We start from the raw sequence: 17,263 nt of genomic DNA on the forward strand, positions 1-17,263 counted from the left end.
ACATAAAATGAAGATTGAAGGCAGTGAAAAACAAAATGTGCAAAAATAATTTGGCGTTAACTAAATATCACCCCCAAGAAGATTAAAGGCGAGGTACAGATACAGATAAAACAACAACGATGGCACAATCACGTAATAGCAGCACTTCCAAAGGTCGGCTCGCTCTGACGTCATCCCCAAAATACTCACAGTCGGCAGGGGGCATATTTGCATTGTTCCCCAATATCGACACCCCCCACCCCGCCGTTTTTATTATTATAGTCCACGATTCATTGTGTCCTTTGACATTGGAGCTAAATGACAGCATTTACACTTATTTTCAAAGGGAAGCAATTTGCGGTGCATAAAACGCATGGAGTTGATGACAACATTACACGTATTTGCAACAAAAACAAGCACAACACTAATGAGTAAATTAAGTCACGTCCCGGAAAAAGCTAGTTCGATGGATGCTTCAAAGCATCAAATGCTCTATAGGCGTTTTGTTGCTTCCAACGTTCCACAGACGTACGCGCGCCGCGCGCACTGGAGCGGCGGAGTGCGAGTGGCGGAGTGTGAGTGGCTCGGCTCTGTGTTTACTTCCGGACCTCGACGTGAGAGTTGCAGGCAGACAAGCAGCAGCGGTAGGCATCCTCACTGGACCTTCAAGCTGTCAGCTAGCACCGCGGCACTCATACGAGCTTTCATGACAGAGCTTACCGGGTTTGGCCCTGCGGCATCCCGACACTCAAGTCTTCATTCAGCGCACCGGTCCGGACCCCCTCGCCTCGCGCGCCTCATCCCCTCTCTGCGTGCTGTGGTCCCCGGCTCAAAGTCGCTTAATACTTGCAGGCTGCCCCGCTGAGCAGCTGCCTGTGATAGTGCCTCTTCAATGCTCGGCGCTAGCAGAGGGGCACAAGGACGGTCACTTGGAGCGTGAGCGCCGTTTTCTGTCTGGACGGCCGGGGGGAGAGTCAACTGACCCCCGGAGAGAGCGACGGGACTCGGCGACGAAAGGCAAGCCGGGCAGCGAGGCAGTCGGCCGGATCAAGCAGAGGGGGTCGCCTCCGACTCCTGGCGTTATCCCCTGCTAGCTAGCCTCAGCTAAGCTAGCTCCAAACAGCACCATGGACTGGTTAATGGGGTGAGTACACACCGCTTCCTCTCATTTGACATGTCAGTTGCCTCAGTTTTTATTGCTGACACTTTGGGCTTGTCACCGCTTTATTTGTCACAATTCCAGAATACTGTCGTGTTGAATTCTCTTACATTCTTGCCCGGCGAGGCTAACTCGATAGCTAAGCTGGCAGCGGGCTTCACCTGCAATGATAAAGCGACCTAACAGAGGACCGAGAGTTTTTTATTTTTATTTTTCGTGTCTTTGCGGCGTCTTGCTGTCTGTCCTAGATCAACAGCACCTACATTAGGTCCTGTCTTTGTCGAGGAGAGTGTGCTGCACGGGGTGCTTATTTATAGCGATGATTAACACACCAAAGTGGCTAACATTAGCATGGTCCTGCTAAGGCGGCTATGCCCAGCTGAGTGCAAGGTGCTCCTTCTCAGGCTGTCTCTCTACGTCAGTGGTTCTCAACTGCTGTCACCCTAAAACCCACAACACTCGTCTTTACAAGTTACAAAGACGTTATATTGTTAAAAATAGTCAATGGTAACATATTTTAAAAATTCTTATATTTACAAAGTGCCTTTCAGATTATTAAGAACCTGCATCTCCAAAAAGGAAAACGCTGAGTATAATCAAATACCACAGTTCCAGAAAATACAGCCACAAATGTTCACTTATATCTTGGCACTGATCTCCTCGTTTTGTGAAAGACCCAGACCTGACATGTTTTGCGCAGAAGCATAGTGTGGTACAGAGGTGTGCTGAGTACAAATACATGTACTATTACACTCAAAGTCATAATGTCAAACGCATGCCTGTCAAAATAATGCGATGTCAAATTAAGGAGGAGTCTGACCCAGGTTGCAACTGAAATATTTCACTGTCCTCAGTTCACGACAGAGTTCCACTGCAATGGCAGTGGCGTGCCCCAATGTTGTGAACATGAGGCTAGGCTATCACCAACACAGCATGAAAGTCATGTATTTATTTATTTATTTTATTTGGATAAGCCCTTGAGATGAGCCATCTCATTTTAGAGGGGTCCATAATTACAGTAAATTCAACTGAAGTCTCCTATTCAATACCACTCATTTAAGTATTTGAAAAACACATCATGTATGCCGTAAGTATAAAACAATCCAATGAAAAACAGTACGTACGGCGTTAACTGAGTGTGCCTTCTTGTGCCACATGACAATGCATTTTTAGCCACTGCGCAAGCTAGCTCATTGCATGTCTTTTGTAACCACAAAATGTCATACAGTATGTCGTACTATAGGGCTACTCAATTATGAAAAAAATATTAATCATGATTATTTTGGTAATAATTGAAATCACGATTATTGAAACGATCATTTATTTGTTGGTACAAAACAAGAAAATGTTTAAACGTACAAAATATAAAGACAAATAAATGTAAGTTAATTCCTTTTGGACCAAAGAATTTATCAACTTAGTTATGATAAAATAAAGGGGTAAAGGTGTAAATGTACAATATAAATTCAAGTATGATTTCCTTGTGTGAACAAACAAAAGTGTGCTGGGTATAAATGAGTATTAATAATAGTTTTTTTACGATTATGCCAATTTTGTAATCGTGGAGTGTAATAATCTTGATTATAATTGAATTTTGATTAATTGCACAGCCCTATCATTCTGTCACAACAGAAGACCCGCTCTTTTCTTTTTACTACCTGTCCAAGACCCAGCCATAATGGGTCCATGTCATGGCCCACTTTTGGGTCCCAACCAACTAGTTGAGAATCATTGCTGCAAATGCTACTGCTGCTAAGAGCCATGCTAACCCACCTAATGTGATTTCCCTGGGACCTGTCAACAGTTCTGTTTAGAATTAATAAAAACAATAAAATAAAAAGATCTGTTTAGTTGGGCTGAATGATTGGCTCGTATAAAAAGACATCTCTGATATGTCCAAGTGACATATTTAACTAAACAACCCCATTTCCTTGTATTAAACTAATTTTGAGTACTTCCTTAGTGTGCCATCTTGAATTGTGTTAGATCTTGTCATATTTGTAATGATAGGGTAAGGTGTGCCTATGCTTTGTTTTGTTTCAGTATTCAGTGACAACTGTGCTTCATAATTTTCCTGTTTGACAGGTTATTTAATAATTTGGATGTAATTTCTGTTATCACTGTAAGATGTTGAAAAGTAAGGTTTGAATCAATTTGTTTTTATGGCTGCTTACAGTATTAGAACGGTATGTTTGTGCGTGTGCATGTGCGTGTGGGGGGGTGTGCGTGCGTGTGGGGGTGTGTGTGTGTGTGTGGGGGGGTGCACCACAGAGCAGTCAGGGCAGGGCAAAGGAGGGGCGGAGGCTTGCTGTCTGGGCTGCTTCTCCACCATGTGACATTTTGGCTGAGAGATAACGCTCAGCAAAACACATACAACCACACTATCAGCTAATTCACACCAGTTCCATTTTTATTCATCTTGTGCAATTTGGGAATTGCCAAAGTTAGTTTTTTGTGGGAACACAAGGTCACTTCTACCCCTCTAACCAAGCTTAGCTGCTTGTTTAGGGCGTTGGATTTCTACTTCTTGCCTTGCAGCAACATGTCTCTTAAGTTATAAAAGACAACCTTCAGTGTTAAAGTGATTCACGTGCTTTAGCACCCACTTGCCTCCTTCAGTCACTCACTGAATTTTAAGGCATGCCAAGTAGGATTAATAAACAGGGAATTGCAACTATTTTTGTTGATTCTATGGTTGCCTGCCATTAAAAAAAATAACTATGCAATTGAAGGAAGGAAAATTTAAGGAAAATTCAAACGTGCATCAAAGGACATAGTCGGTTGGTGTCATTGCAATTCTGTTGAAAAGGTGTCTGATCGTTCCCGGTTTCCTTATAGAACAGAGTACACTTTGACGACTAAACAAACAAGAAGTTGATTCATTATGATGTGGTGCTTTTTCTGCTCCACCAGAGGTGAATTGTTACTCATTTCCTCTCAAGAATGATGGCTGCATGACGGTTTGTGTGTGTTATGCTTACATTAGAGTATAGATCAGTGTTTCTCAACCTTTATTGCACCAAAGCACATATTTTACATTAGGAAAAACAAAAATTGTTACAAAAGTGCATACACAGCTCAATTGTCATCTAGTGGAGAAGCATTTTAATTGTTCTGCCTGTGACTGTGTCACTGCCATAGAAACATAAACAAATATGTATTATTTGTGATGAATAATTTATGAGCTATAACGTGAAAATGGACAATTTCCCACGACACACCAGATGATGTCTCACGGTGCTAGTTAGAAAGCACTGGTTTAGATATTCTTCACTATAAAATCATCCTGTTAGTTGCTTTTTTAATGTGAAGACACAATAGCTAGCTGTTGGAAGACCTTTTCTTTACTTCCCTCCTTGTTTGCAGCGGAGGTAATAATAACTTTGCCAACGTCACTGACTTAGCTTTTGCCTCACTGGTTTTTGTCTTTTACAGCGCTGTGGGAGAATTTTGGCCCACTCATCTTTGCAGAATTGTTGTAATTCACACATTGGAGGGTTTTTGAGCATGATCCGCCTTTTGAAGGTCATGCAACAGCATCTCAATAGGATTCAGATCATGACTTTGACTAGGTCACTCCAAAGTCATTATTTTGTTTTTCTTCAGCCATTCTGAGGTCGACTTGCTAGTGTGTTTTGGATCATTGTCCTGCTGCAGAACCCAAGTTCGCTTCAGCTTGAGGTCATGAACAGAGGCCTGACATTTTCCTTCAGGATTTTTTGGTAGACAGTAGACAGAATTCATGGTTCCATTGATCACAGCAAGTATTCCAGGTCCTGAATTTGCAAAACAGCCCCAGACCATCACACTACTACCACCATATTTTACTGTTGGTGTGATGTTCTTTTTCTGGAATGCGGTGTTACTCTTACGCCGAAAAGTTCAACTTTTGTCTCGTCAGTCTACAGAGTATTTTCCCAAAAGTCTTGGGGATCATCGAGATGTTTTTTGGCAAAAGTGAGACGAGACTTAATGTTCTTTTTGCTCAGCAGTGGTTTTTGTCTTGGAACGGTTTTTCGTTTCGTCTTTTAATCGTTGACAAGATTGTCAATCAATTTTGTTATCGTCTCAATGAATGACTTCTATTCTAGTTTTCATTTTGTTTTCGTCAGAAAAAAAACATATTCGTGACGAAATAAATGAAGAAAATTTTTAGTGAACGAAATTAACACTGGTGCACGCCGCACATACGTAATAGCTCGCACTCTCGTAGCCATCCAAATGTGTGCTGTGACACCAATATGCTTTGATTGATTCTCACTCGAATCCCAAAATTTGGATTCAACATTACTTTTTAACAGCCAATTCACATTGACTGATTTGTGCACAGCCCTACTGCTGGAAAGTGGAAAATGCCTCCTCTTCCTAACACACAGGATTCCCAACAGCGCCGCAATATAAAGAGTCAATGACACACAAACTGCAAATCCCGTAATGCAGCGCTTCATCTACACGAGGCTCGAATGTTGTATGTCTTTGGTTGGAGATGTTTTGTTTGTTTCCTATGTAAACAAACCGGAAGCAGCAATATATTACAACATCTCAACTTTATTGTCCTTTCACCCAAATCAAATATTCAGTTGTCGACCAACATCAGGACCAACACTTTTTGTATTGTAGAAGCATTTGGCAGGACAGACTTAGACAAGTACGTCTAAGTAGCTGTTCTCTGTGATGAATACAAGCAAAACATCACATAGCATTCGCCTTACTGAACACCTGCAGCCCATCCTGAGTATCGAAGAAAGGATGCCAAGTATCCAGCTCAAAATAGCACAAGAGCAAAGAAGCTCAAGTTTTTATGTATCATTATTTAAAGCTTCACTGAAAAGCACCAATTTTTCTTAGAGGTTTTTTTTTTTTTTTTGCAGAATTTTTTCATATTTTCATTTGTGTAATTGTGAGATATTTTTATACAAAAATGTTTTATTTTAAGTTTAAAGGGATTTATTTTGGCATAATTTTGTCAGGATTCACATTAATATGCAAAAATGTTTAGTTTTTATAGTGTTCAATTAATGTTGCTCTTGTTTGGCCCTTGTTTGAATTTTTGCTCCATCTGCAACTGGGTTAGACACCCTTGGTCTAGTAGATGATAATAGTGAAAAATAATAAACACTGACACAAATGCCTTCTCCAAGTTCATATTTTGTGTGACGCTCAAAACAGTCATACTTTCTGTATGTTGGGAATTCATGTCATGTCGCCTGTCTGTTGATAAAGCCTGATAGCATCTTTTAAGAGTGCACAGCTTGTTTGACTGCATTTGAATATGTCTGTTGTGTACGGACCCAAATACTTGCAATTTGAGGAGAGTGGCTTTCAGTACACACTTTGAAGGTCAGTCTTTTCTAAAGTGCTTATCAATCATGCTGTGATTTATTTGAATTTCAAAAAAAATGTTTCCATATGAACTAATACAAGGGTAATACTAGTGTGTTGCCAATTCAACCCGTTGCCATCAAAGAAATCTTTATCCCTACGTTTTATACTGACATTGTGAGTGTATTAGCTGGGCCAAAAACCAGTAGAGTTATGACAGCATATACAGTAAAGGAAGAAAGAACAAATAATAGTGGCGGAAAGAAAGATAGTCCGGTAAGAGAGAGACGTTTATGTAAAAGTTCATGCTGGAGTATTGGATGAGGTATCCAAGCAATGGAGACATTAGCAGGTGCTGAGGGAAGGAGTGGCATACTTTACAAGAAAGCAGGAAGCTCCTGGGGGAGTCAAATGGAAGTGATAACAACACTTCCCTAATGGTGGCAAGATAAAGGAAGGAGATGATGTTGAAGCTCATGAGATGTGACAAAGCTTTGTTTTTGTGCAAGGGCAGCTGGGAAGTAGTGTGCTTAAATAACCATTGTTGTTATTTTTGCACTTGCCACAATTTGTTTGCGAGCCAGGCGCTACCCAGACAGCGAGCATTATTTCCAAGCTCAATGACCTCGTTTGTCTCGATTCATACTTAGACAGGACGTTGAATCGCCAGGGTGATGCGCTACGCCTAAATGTGTCTTTTCCTGCCCGGTGAAATGGGCAGGCTTTGACAGATGTTTAATTCCCTTGATTTTGAGTGATGGCTCAGTAATGCTGAACTAAGAGCGAGGGAATGGAAAATGCAGCAGCTCGGTGGAGTGAGCTGTGGGCCGCCCAGCCCAACCCAGCCGTAGTCCGAAGGAACCTTTAAGCTTGCTTTGCATCACCTGTGTCTTCATGTTTTATGGACACTCTCACGTATTACTGCATCATCACTTTTCTGGTTGTTTTCTTACTCAGTCTTCGTGGCCAGTTTTATGTGGTTGTGTTGAAGGTACAGCTGAAATGACAAGGACGTATTAAAGGCATTTTCTGACATTGTGTCCGACCTGGGAGAAACAACTAAGTTGTTTTTAATCAGAGCATATTCGGATTATATTTTTCTCCCACAGTGGGTTGAAAAATCCTCCACACCCCTCTTCAAATGCCAGGTTTTTGGGTGGGGTCCCCCCCATTTTCGGTGTTTATCAGTGAGGTTTTTTTTTGGAGGGGGGAAGAATTTGGGGAGTTAAAACGTTTTCTTTCTTTACTTCCTTATGCATTTTCAATGACTGATCACGGATTTTCACTTTTTGGGGCAGGTCTGGACTCAATCGCCAGTGAATGGCGGGCGTCGACTTTAGCACAGCTATAATTGATGGTCATAGATGTGCATCGGGGAAAAAAAGAAAGAAAAAAGTTTTAACTTCCCAAATTATTTAAAAAAAAAAAAAAAACCTTTTTCACCACAGATTTTGAAAAAGACATGACTGGGAGACGGGATATATTTTCCTTCTACTTGGTGTCACTTCAGAATTACGTTTTTCAGAAAGCTGTCATAACCCCGAGCTATAGTATAGTAACAACAGAAAATGCCCAAGGCCACGGCATTACCAAAATGGTGGGGGTAGCATTAACATTAAACTTTGATATGAAGTAGGGGGCCTCAAAATATTGTTCTGCAAGGCCACAAATAGGGCTGCAACTTTTCCAACCCTGTGATAGTTGGATGCCCTGTTGGCTCTGTGTGCTGAGCTGTAAATGAAGTGAATGAAATGATCAGTGCAAGAACAGTATTAGCGGAGGAAAATAAACTACAGCATTCTCGCAGCCGTGACCAAGGAAATGTCCTGATGGATGCACTACTGATGGAAATGATCTTTGTTAAATCTGGTGCAAGCATTTCTTCCTGTCATATTGATTAATACAACGTAGCGACACAGAGTCCATAAACTTAAAAAAAATGGACACATTATATCCTACATAAGATGTGTATTGTTATGTGCACAACTAGTTGCTATACTTCCAAAATGTGCTGTAATTATAACAGGTTTGCTGGATGAGAAGAGAACCGTCTGATTTGTTGACTTCTTCATTAGGGCAAGGGCACAGCTCTATTGTATCCCATCTCAGTTTGTCTCTCCCTGTGTTTTAATTCCGTCCTGTTTCACTCTTAGGACACTGATGTGCAGAGACGTGTGCGTGCTTTGGTACAGCTTGAGCTGGGCTCTTCAGTTGTGGCAAGCCAGACTGTGTTGAACTGGCCCAGGGCAGCCCCAGCCTCTACTCTCCCATGTTTACCAACAAGGCTGGCTGGCACATTTAAGGCCAGACTGTGTAGTATGGCGAGCACAAGCTCAAGCTCCTTTTCTTCTGTGCCTCGTGCATATGTGAATGAATGGCTGAAAGCTGTGGAGAGAGCAAAGCAAAGTTAAAGGCGGTAGGGTTCAAACCTGATTCTCTGACAGCCCTCCCCCTCTTTTTCTTATTTGTTTGGTATTCACAATATATACACACACTTCAGTTGTTCTGAAAGCAGAGTGAAATATACAACCTGAACCGGTGTGTGTGTGCTAACTACAGCTAGCTTTCAGACGTGACTGTCAGAAATGAAAAAAGGCATCAGCCACAACGTGCTTCCTTTCTCGAGGATCGAGAATCCCCGTCATGCCGCCATGAGAGGGAGGTTTGCATCGTAAGTATTTGGGGGTGAAATGTGCCGTAACTTTAACTCTCTGTTGCTAATACCTAGTAGCCATACACCCTGCGTCACTACCCACATTCCCTCAATGCTTCTGTGTAGATCACGAAGACCCGGATGACCGCGACTGCCCTTGACAGGCAACCAGCCATCGGGGAAAAGCGCGAGACGAGGCTGTTTCAAGAGAAAAGCAGTGCGCCAAATGAATAAATATATAAATAAACGACTCGTCGACGACTTAACTTAATTGTCGACGATTTAGAATGTCGACGTCGTCGTGATTAGTCAACTAATCTTGGCAGCCCTAGTAGCAAGTACATGAATGCATGCATACACAACCATCGTCATGTGTGTGGTTGAGTGGTTAACTTTGTTTTTCTAAAAAAATGTTTAGTTTTCACTGAACATGTTATGTAATAATGTTAAGGTATCGTTATCGACATATCTGCCAAAAATACAGACATATGAAATTTTGGCCATATCGCTCAGCACTACCTGTGACAGATGCAATATGCTAACCGCAAAGGTACACACACTTAATGTGTATGTTGGTACTTGTTTTGTTGTTCTTGTAACATATTTGGGCCAGACCGTAGTGAAGCTCTTGGCTGTGGTCAGATGTTAGTGGATATGTGTGAGCTCAGTTATATATATATATATTTTTCTTTTTTTTTCTTCAGTTGACAGTACAGTGGCACCATGCTGTGACTATTTATTTATTTATTTATTTTTGTAACACTCCAACCAGGCCTGCCTCTGGCACACAAATGTCACTGCCAGTGGATAGTAAAAGACAGGAAAAGAAAGGCCTGGCAGGAACCGTCATGACTAATCTGTTTCTCTCTCCTTCATTGCTCCCCTTAAGCTTTCTTTTTAATCGTGTGTCTTTCGTGCTTTAGGGGCAAAATAGGGCAATTCTTAACATTTACTGGTCCAATCTCACAGAAATGTATCACAGAAATCTGTGTCACTTTGACAATTTTTAATATATATTATGAGTCTACGACAACAACTTCTTGTAGCCAGGTACCTGAAGGAATTTTTAGAAGATGGTGTCAAAGTAAATGTTTTGGGAAATTAACATTCCCATGTATGCACTGAAAACTGCCATTTGTGAAAACAGTGTTACGTCATGGGCACTTACGTCACAGTCAAAACAGTAATGGCGGATCGCAGTGGCCATCGGCATGTGGGATTTATTTTAAATGACATATCTTATGCAAATATACACTACTTTTACTAGCACAACTTTAGAAACCATGCTAAACATTATTACTGTGACTAAAGTTAAATTTCTTGTGTAGTCTATAATATGAAGTCAAATTTTGGTGATTATTTTTGTTTCAAATTGCTTCAAATGCAATTTGCAAACATATTATTGGTCATTGTATTGTAATACAGTTTATATATGGCCTACTGTAATTTAGAAGTATTGTATAGATTACTAGTATGTAACGGTCAGCATTTAAATCGGCTTGACCCAATCAGCACATTAAATGTATAATTTATCAGAAGAAAATTACTTTAACTTTGTTTACTATATGTACATATTACTTTAAAAACAAAACAAAAAAGACTTCAGACAAAGGTCTAAATGTATAGATGAATAGCATGTCTGTTATTCTGTCAAAATTGGCATTTTACTCCAAGCAGTTTACTACTAAGTGCATAGCAAGTTAACTCAAAGTTTGTTTATACAAGGAAACCATACTTTAATTTATACATTTGCACTTTGTAATTAAAAAAAATAAATAAATAATATATGTTGCTGGGTCCAAAAGGAACTTAAATGATCATAGTGTTTCAAAGAATTTTGTCTTAATATTTTTTACATTTAACCCTGTTCTTGTTTTGTAGCAAAAAAATAAATGATTGTTTGAATAATCGTGATTTCAATTATTAGCTAAATAATCGTGATTCATATTTTTTTCATAATCGAGCAGCCCTAGCCCTTGGTTAAAAATAATCTTGATTATTGGGGCATGCTCCATACATCTAGCATTGTGTTATATCTAGGTTCCAACAAAAGCTATTTCAATTGAACTCTGTAACTTAATAGCTATTTTTCAAAAATGAGATGTCTTGGAGCAGGACAGAAAGTGGGTGATGCTGATAAGGTGAAAAACAGAAAATGAGAATGTAGGTAAAAAAGAGAGAGAGAGAGGAGGAGTCAAATGATAAGGCGGCTCAGGCAATAGGTGAGATATGGAGATAGATGAGGAAGCGGCAGCATGGGTCAAAGAGTTAGATTGGAAACAGCAGAGGTCTGCAATAGAGGACACAGGGGGAGATTTAACTGCAGGGGCCCAGGCTGCCAGACACAGACAAATGAGCCGTATACCAGGCAGGCAGAAAAAGAAACTGACCCTGCTGGACATACTGTATATTTAAAAATGAGAACAGGATACGGATGGATGTTTGTATATCTGAAAATTAATTGCAATCAATTTTTCCACATAGCCATGGTCAGCCTCTGTAACTCGGCCTCGGTAGGGCTGCTGGATGTGCGCAGAAGCATCAGGCTGTTAGCACTGGTGTCAGCTCACGATAGATTTGCCCTTGGCGGCTTTCGCTCGGCCGCAAGGCTGGTCTGAAGTGTAATTGGATTAGAGATCTCTGTGTTGCATCAGGGCAGGCGAGCCCTAGACATTCACACCCACACACTTCACTTGGGCCTCAGAAAGTTCATCTCAATGCTTGAGGTTGTGCACTTTGTCCCGCACAGACCCCACCCCACCCTTCCACTTAATTTCTAATATGATGTGCAGCCCACAACCTTACATAAGTGATCCTTCTTCAATCATTATTGGCCGCCCCTTTCCCTTGGCTCTTAAGTATTTCTGTCAATATCCATGTTTATGTGAACATGTTGGCGGTTGCATGCAGTTTCATAATCAGCCCTGCTACCTACTCTAAATGGGATTACAGGGAGTTGGAGCAGAGTAAATGGCATAAGAGAGTGCGAAAGAAAATGTACTACAGCAGTTAATGATCTAAGTCTTCCATCATTATTTCTTCATTCTGTTGAGAAGGGAGTGAACGCGCTACTCTTGACCTGTTTCCGATTGTACACTTCCTGTTTATCAGCATTGCACAGGAAGTAAAATGTCACTAGGGTGTTTTTTTTTTGTTTGTTTTTGTTCCTGATTGCATTATTTTTGTTATTTATGTCTGCTAACAAAAAAAAACACGAGACCAATTTTAATGTATTATTGAAATGTTATAGCAGGCACTGGTAGGTGTGGTTGAAGCAAGACACCAATACCACTAAGAAGCTCGCCTTTATAGATCTGACCTTTCCATATGGTCATTGCATTGCCAAAGCTCCCTGTCGCACGGAGAAAGTCATGGCAGTGATTTGCGATCATTACAAGCAGTCACAATGTTTTCAATGTATTCTATTGTACGGACAGTGGCTGAGATTCTTGAACCTTGACCTTGTCCAAATAGCCAAACCGTTTAAAATTTACCACTGTATTTCTTGGACAGTGGTTTTACACTTTTCCTCAAATGTAAACTGAGATGCGGAGGAGGCGCACTGGCTTGTTGGAAGGATGTTTGACTTGTTCAGAAGGCAAACAGAGTACACTGAGAAGGTCATCTGATTTCCGCTGGTGGGATTGGGTCACTGTATGGGAGTTGCTGACTTGGCTCCTTCGCAGTGAGGGAAAGAAGCTTTATAACTAGACTTGACCCGACATAAAAACATTCAACCAAGTATTTGACCCCCATAAATCCTCTGATATCCACTTAAGGAAGTGTGTGTGCGTAAACAGATAAGTCTGACTGACTGAAAGCTTACATAGTTGTACGCTGGGGAGTATCATCTGTTTACATGTTGTGATCGTTAAAGATGGACCAAAAATGGCCCAAAAATGCATTTTCGGTTTTTGACCACCGCCGAAACAGGATGTTGTGATGATGCAAGCAAATATTCCTCTCCGCCGCAGCAGCCAGACGTTGAGAGATGTCAAGAGATGTCAAAATTGTTCTGGTTTGGCGTATTTTGTTACGGGCAGTTGCCATGTGTTCCGCTGTTACGGCGTAGTCGAAAATGTTCCGGAGAGGACGCAACGACATGCATAGTAGATTGAATTGGAGTTTGCAAGTGAATCTGTAAGTACCACGGCTTGTGAGGCTGACAATTTGGTCTCTACCAACCATTTGGGATAACATTTGTTGAGGGCATCGCATCTTCCCTGTGTACAAAACTAGATTTGCAGCTCCGCAGCTGGCTGGCTGCCTAGCGTGGCAGCTAAACAGCAGCCACTCCTCGAAAGTCAGTCATCATTGCCTTGATGTCGATGAATATGCTACAATTCTGACAAGTATCGTTAACACGAAAGGAGGATGTAGTAGTAGGCTAAGACATGCTAAACTGGTGCTGAACTATGGTAAACTGGAACCACATTCGTTTCAGCAGAGTGACCAACTATGAACACTGAACACCAAATTATTAAGTGTCTAGAGAGAAAATGTAATACACAGCCACACACAGTAGTCTGAAAATCTGAAATAAATAATACATTAAGGGGCCTGTAAGATTACAACTATATTATCATATAGTTGTCATCACCTTTTTAGGCTTCAAAACCCCCAAGCGCAGTGGGGAAGCCAACGGAAGGAAACGTGCCAATCACCAGGAACCGGTCGAGGGGTGCAGGGGTTGGAGGACCCTCGATGAGCCCATAGACGTGGGCTGCAGAGCACAGGTGCTCTCAAACTCCGGCCGTCGAGGGCCACTATCTTGCATGTTTTAGATGCTGCCTCATCCCACACACCTGATTCAAATCATCAGCTCATCAGCAAGCTCTGCAAGAGCCTGATATCGATCATGATCATTTGAATCTGGTGTGCTGGAGGAGGGAAGCATCTAAAACATGCATTATAGCGGGCCTTGGGGACCGGAGTTTGACACCTGTGCTGTTGTGGCGTCGTGCAAAGTCCTCTGCCTGGGCCTGGGCCTCTGGCCGGGCACCTCGCTGATAGGAAAACAGTCTGAGTTACACCACAAGTTTAAACAGGGACATGTTGTGATGCATTTATAACACATACCTAAAATATAAGTAGAGCGAGAATTGTTTTGTTTACAATTTCACGAGGCATTCGACTAGCTGGGTGCAGACACACATGCATACATATGTATGTATATGTATGTATGTATGTATGTATATGTATATATATGTATGTATGTATGTATGTATATGTGTGCAACCGTCCTCCTCTGCACGTCGGTTCACGCCTCCAAGTCGTTCTTTGATCCCTGATAATTGTACACCTCATTGGGTATTAACCCTGACATAAGGGGGCGGCATGACTGAGTGGTAGAGTGGTCACCCCTGGCCGGGTTGCCTGGGCGAGGGTGTGTGATGTTGCGAGACTCCGAACAGCAAATCGCCCCAGCAAGATGCATTAAAGAGATCGATGTTGTTGTTTGCACAATAGAGTTTGGATTTTGACTTTTGAGATCCACCCTGCACAATAAATGTTCTCAAAATGTGTGAAATGATCTTATTTTACTGATTCCCCACCCCAAATTCAGTTTTGCTAAACTACCATACAACACGATAATATCTCTTGTAATGTGTCAAGCTGTAGATAAAACTGTCACGACAATTAAGACAATAAATCAAAACTGAAAACAAATATTGTCGATATTTTGTCACTGGAAGCTTTTCAAGCAGGTGGTGCAGTCAATCTTCCTGCAGCCACTTCAACGTCAGCACACCAGAGCATGTGTTTAAGATGCTCAGGATTCTACTGAAGTGACATATTGGACAAAAAGAGCAAGTAATGCACACTGAGGTGACACGTTGGGTGTAGTGTTTGCTCACTTCAGTAGATGTGAGCGTGCCATGCAGGGCAGGCTCGACACACTGGGGAGTGTGCTGCTGATTTATTATCGTCTGTGAGCCGGGTAAATGAGGCCAAGTGAGATGGAAGAGATTATCTTACATAAAGAGCGATGGAGAGAGAGAGAGAGAGAGAGAGAGAGAGAGAGAGAGAGAAGTTCTCGGAAGTGAGCAGTGGCTCTTGACCTCCTACGTTTTTTACTCAGTGATTCACTATCCTCTCCTAAACTGCCCTTTGGTTCATCCGGGCCTTCTCCCTGTAGATGTGCATCATTCCGTGGACATCACTAGTTCTGTTGAGCTGCTTTGACAAGGAATTGTGTTGGGGCGGCCAGCATATTCTAGCATGAAGTTCTGGGCAAGACATTGCTGTGCTTAGTTTAATTAAGCTCAACTCAATTATTAAAAAGTGCTGCAGAAGTTCCATCTGGATTGTTCTGAAAAGATAACCATTAACAAATGTTCAGCAGTTCAGAAGTTGGCAAAACAACTGTCAAAGGATGTTGCATTTCCAGTTTGGTGACTTGTGACAGAGGCGTCAACAAATGTAAGCAATAGTGTTTCACTTTGTCTTGATGTGTTTTGCAGTCACCTCTACAAGCTACCACTGTTTCATTCTTTTATCAGCGGACACGAATCTTTTGGACTTTCCTTGATTGTGGTTTGCATGTTGTGAAGCATGTTCTCACCAAATTGCTACCTCAGTTTCCTTCACGGGCTTCCTGTTAATACGGGTGTCGAGAAGTAGGAGGGCAACAACAAGTAAACAAAACCTGAGGTGCTAACACTGGCATGTTGGATCGCGTGTTTGTTTGTTGGGTTTTGTTTTTTTCCCGTTTTTTCCCCCCACCCTGTCTTGTCAGAGCGAGCGAGTGAACAAGTAAGCAACAATCCCCGCATCCGTCTCATGCGAGGAACAGCAGGTCAGAGGTTTGGTCTGCTCTACTGAGTTCATGTGCGTCTGTGAGATGGACTTGCGATGGGAGGCAAACCTGCAGCGCACATAATCGCTTTGCATTTGTGTAATAAATACAAAGTTTCCCATTTTCAGCTTGGTTCAGCTCCTTGCACCCTGTGGTACACATCGTTGCTGGGTGGCGGTCTGGAAGTCGAAACTTAGTATAGTAGAGATTTCAGACCTGCCTTCTTTCCCTTTCATGCTCTACTTGAGATTGTTCCTGTCTAGTGTCATCAGTCTGCAAGCAAGCAACGCTTGTTTGTTCTGGTTGTTCTTCATGTACACCTGCATCCTCTTGTTTGCATATGACCTCATGTTTGACTTTGTGTGCAGCCCTCTCTCATCGCCCGCACTGTAACAAACGCTCTTTTCCCCTCCTCATTGTTGGCAGGAAGTCTTTGTCACTCACTGGAGGCAAACACAGGAAGTGCTGCTTTCCTTCTCCAAGCGTCTGTCACTGAGCTGGCTTTATCAGAATGCAGCAGTGTGAGCTTTTGGCTCATACCACAAGCGTCTTGGTCTGTTGCATGCTGCGCTCGTGTATCTCAGTGGGCGCCGTGTTGTCACCGAAGCCTGACTCGTGCAGCTCTACTGGCTGCTATTCTGTAGGGTTTTGTCCACTATGCATATCTCTAAATGTGTAAAATCTTGAAGCTCAGTCGGTCTGTGTCCATTGTTGCGTTGTTTTTTAATGTAAGGTATGCACAGCTACAGTTATGCTCTTGAGCAATACCAATCCTTATATAAGAGGAACCTGGCGTTACAGTACTGCAACTGAGTTGTAGAAAGCTATAGAAAAATAGATTACGGATCAACATAGTGACATGAGTAGTAATTACAACAGCTGCACCTATTCAGTTCATTATTACTCTCAAATCTCCCAAGAACAAAAGTAAAAGACCTTTTGGTTGACACTATCTTCAAAAATGTGCCACTCTTGGGAGTTGGCTCTCTAACTCAATTTTAACATGGAAGATAAGTTCCTTTGTCATTGAAGTGCCCTTGATCTTAATTCCTGTGTGTTTTAGGTTGATAGTCAGCATTAAAAGCTCCCATACTTATTTTAATCATGTTTTAATGCTCAAAAATTATATGACATACAGTAAGCACAGCTTGTCAACAGAAACATAATGCAGTGTATCCCTTGACCACAAGAGGGCCCTATATTTCAAGTTCCCTTTACTATAAGTGGGATACTGTATGAACAGGAGTGTAGAACAGGGTTGGACATTTGCAATGGCCCGTGGCCACTACGCCGCTGTTTCGGGTCACTACTCACTTTAAAACGCTGGCCCACACTGGCCACAGTCACCGAG

General features: G+C 41.8%; 1 protein-coding gene across 1 annotated transcript in view; it reads left to right on the forward strand.

The window, feature by feature from the left end:
• Positions 1-511: 511 nt before the first annotated feature.
• The window catches only part of mob2a (MOB kinase activator 2a), a 68,237-nt gene continuing 51,485 nt past the window's right edge, over positions 512-17,263 (forward strand). Inside the window, exons 1-2 of the mRNA XM_086027136.1 lie at positions 512-623; positions 693-1,123. Of these exons, the coding sequence (XP_085883262.1) occupies positions 1,107-1,123 (17 nt within the window). The 5' untranslated portion in view covers positions 512-623; positions 693-1,106. The remainder of the gene's footprint in view (positions 624-692; positions 1,124-17,263) is intronic.

The sequence above is a fragment of the Filicampus tigris genome, chromosome 4 (genome assembly GCF_054856515.1).
Source record: "Filicampus tigris isolate MCC_2025a chromosome 4, RoL_Ftig_1.0, whole genome shotgun sequence".
NCBI lineage: Eukaryota > Metazoa > Chordata > Actinopteri > Syngnathiformes > Syngnathidae > Filicampus > Filicampus tigris.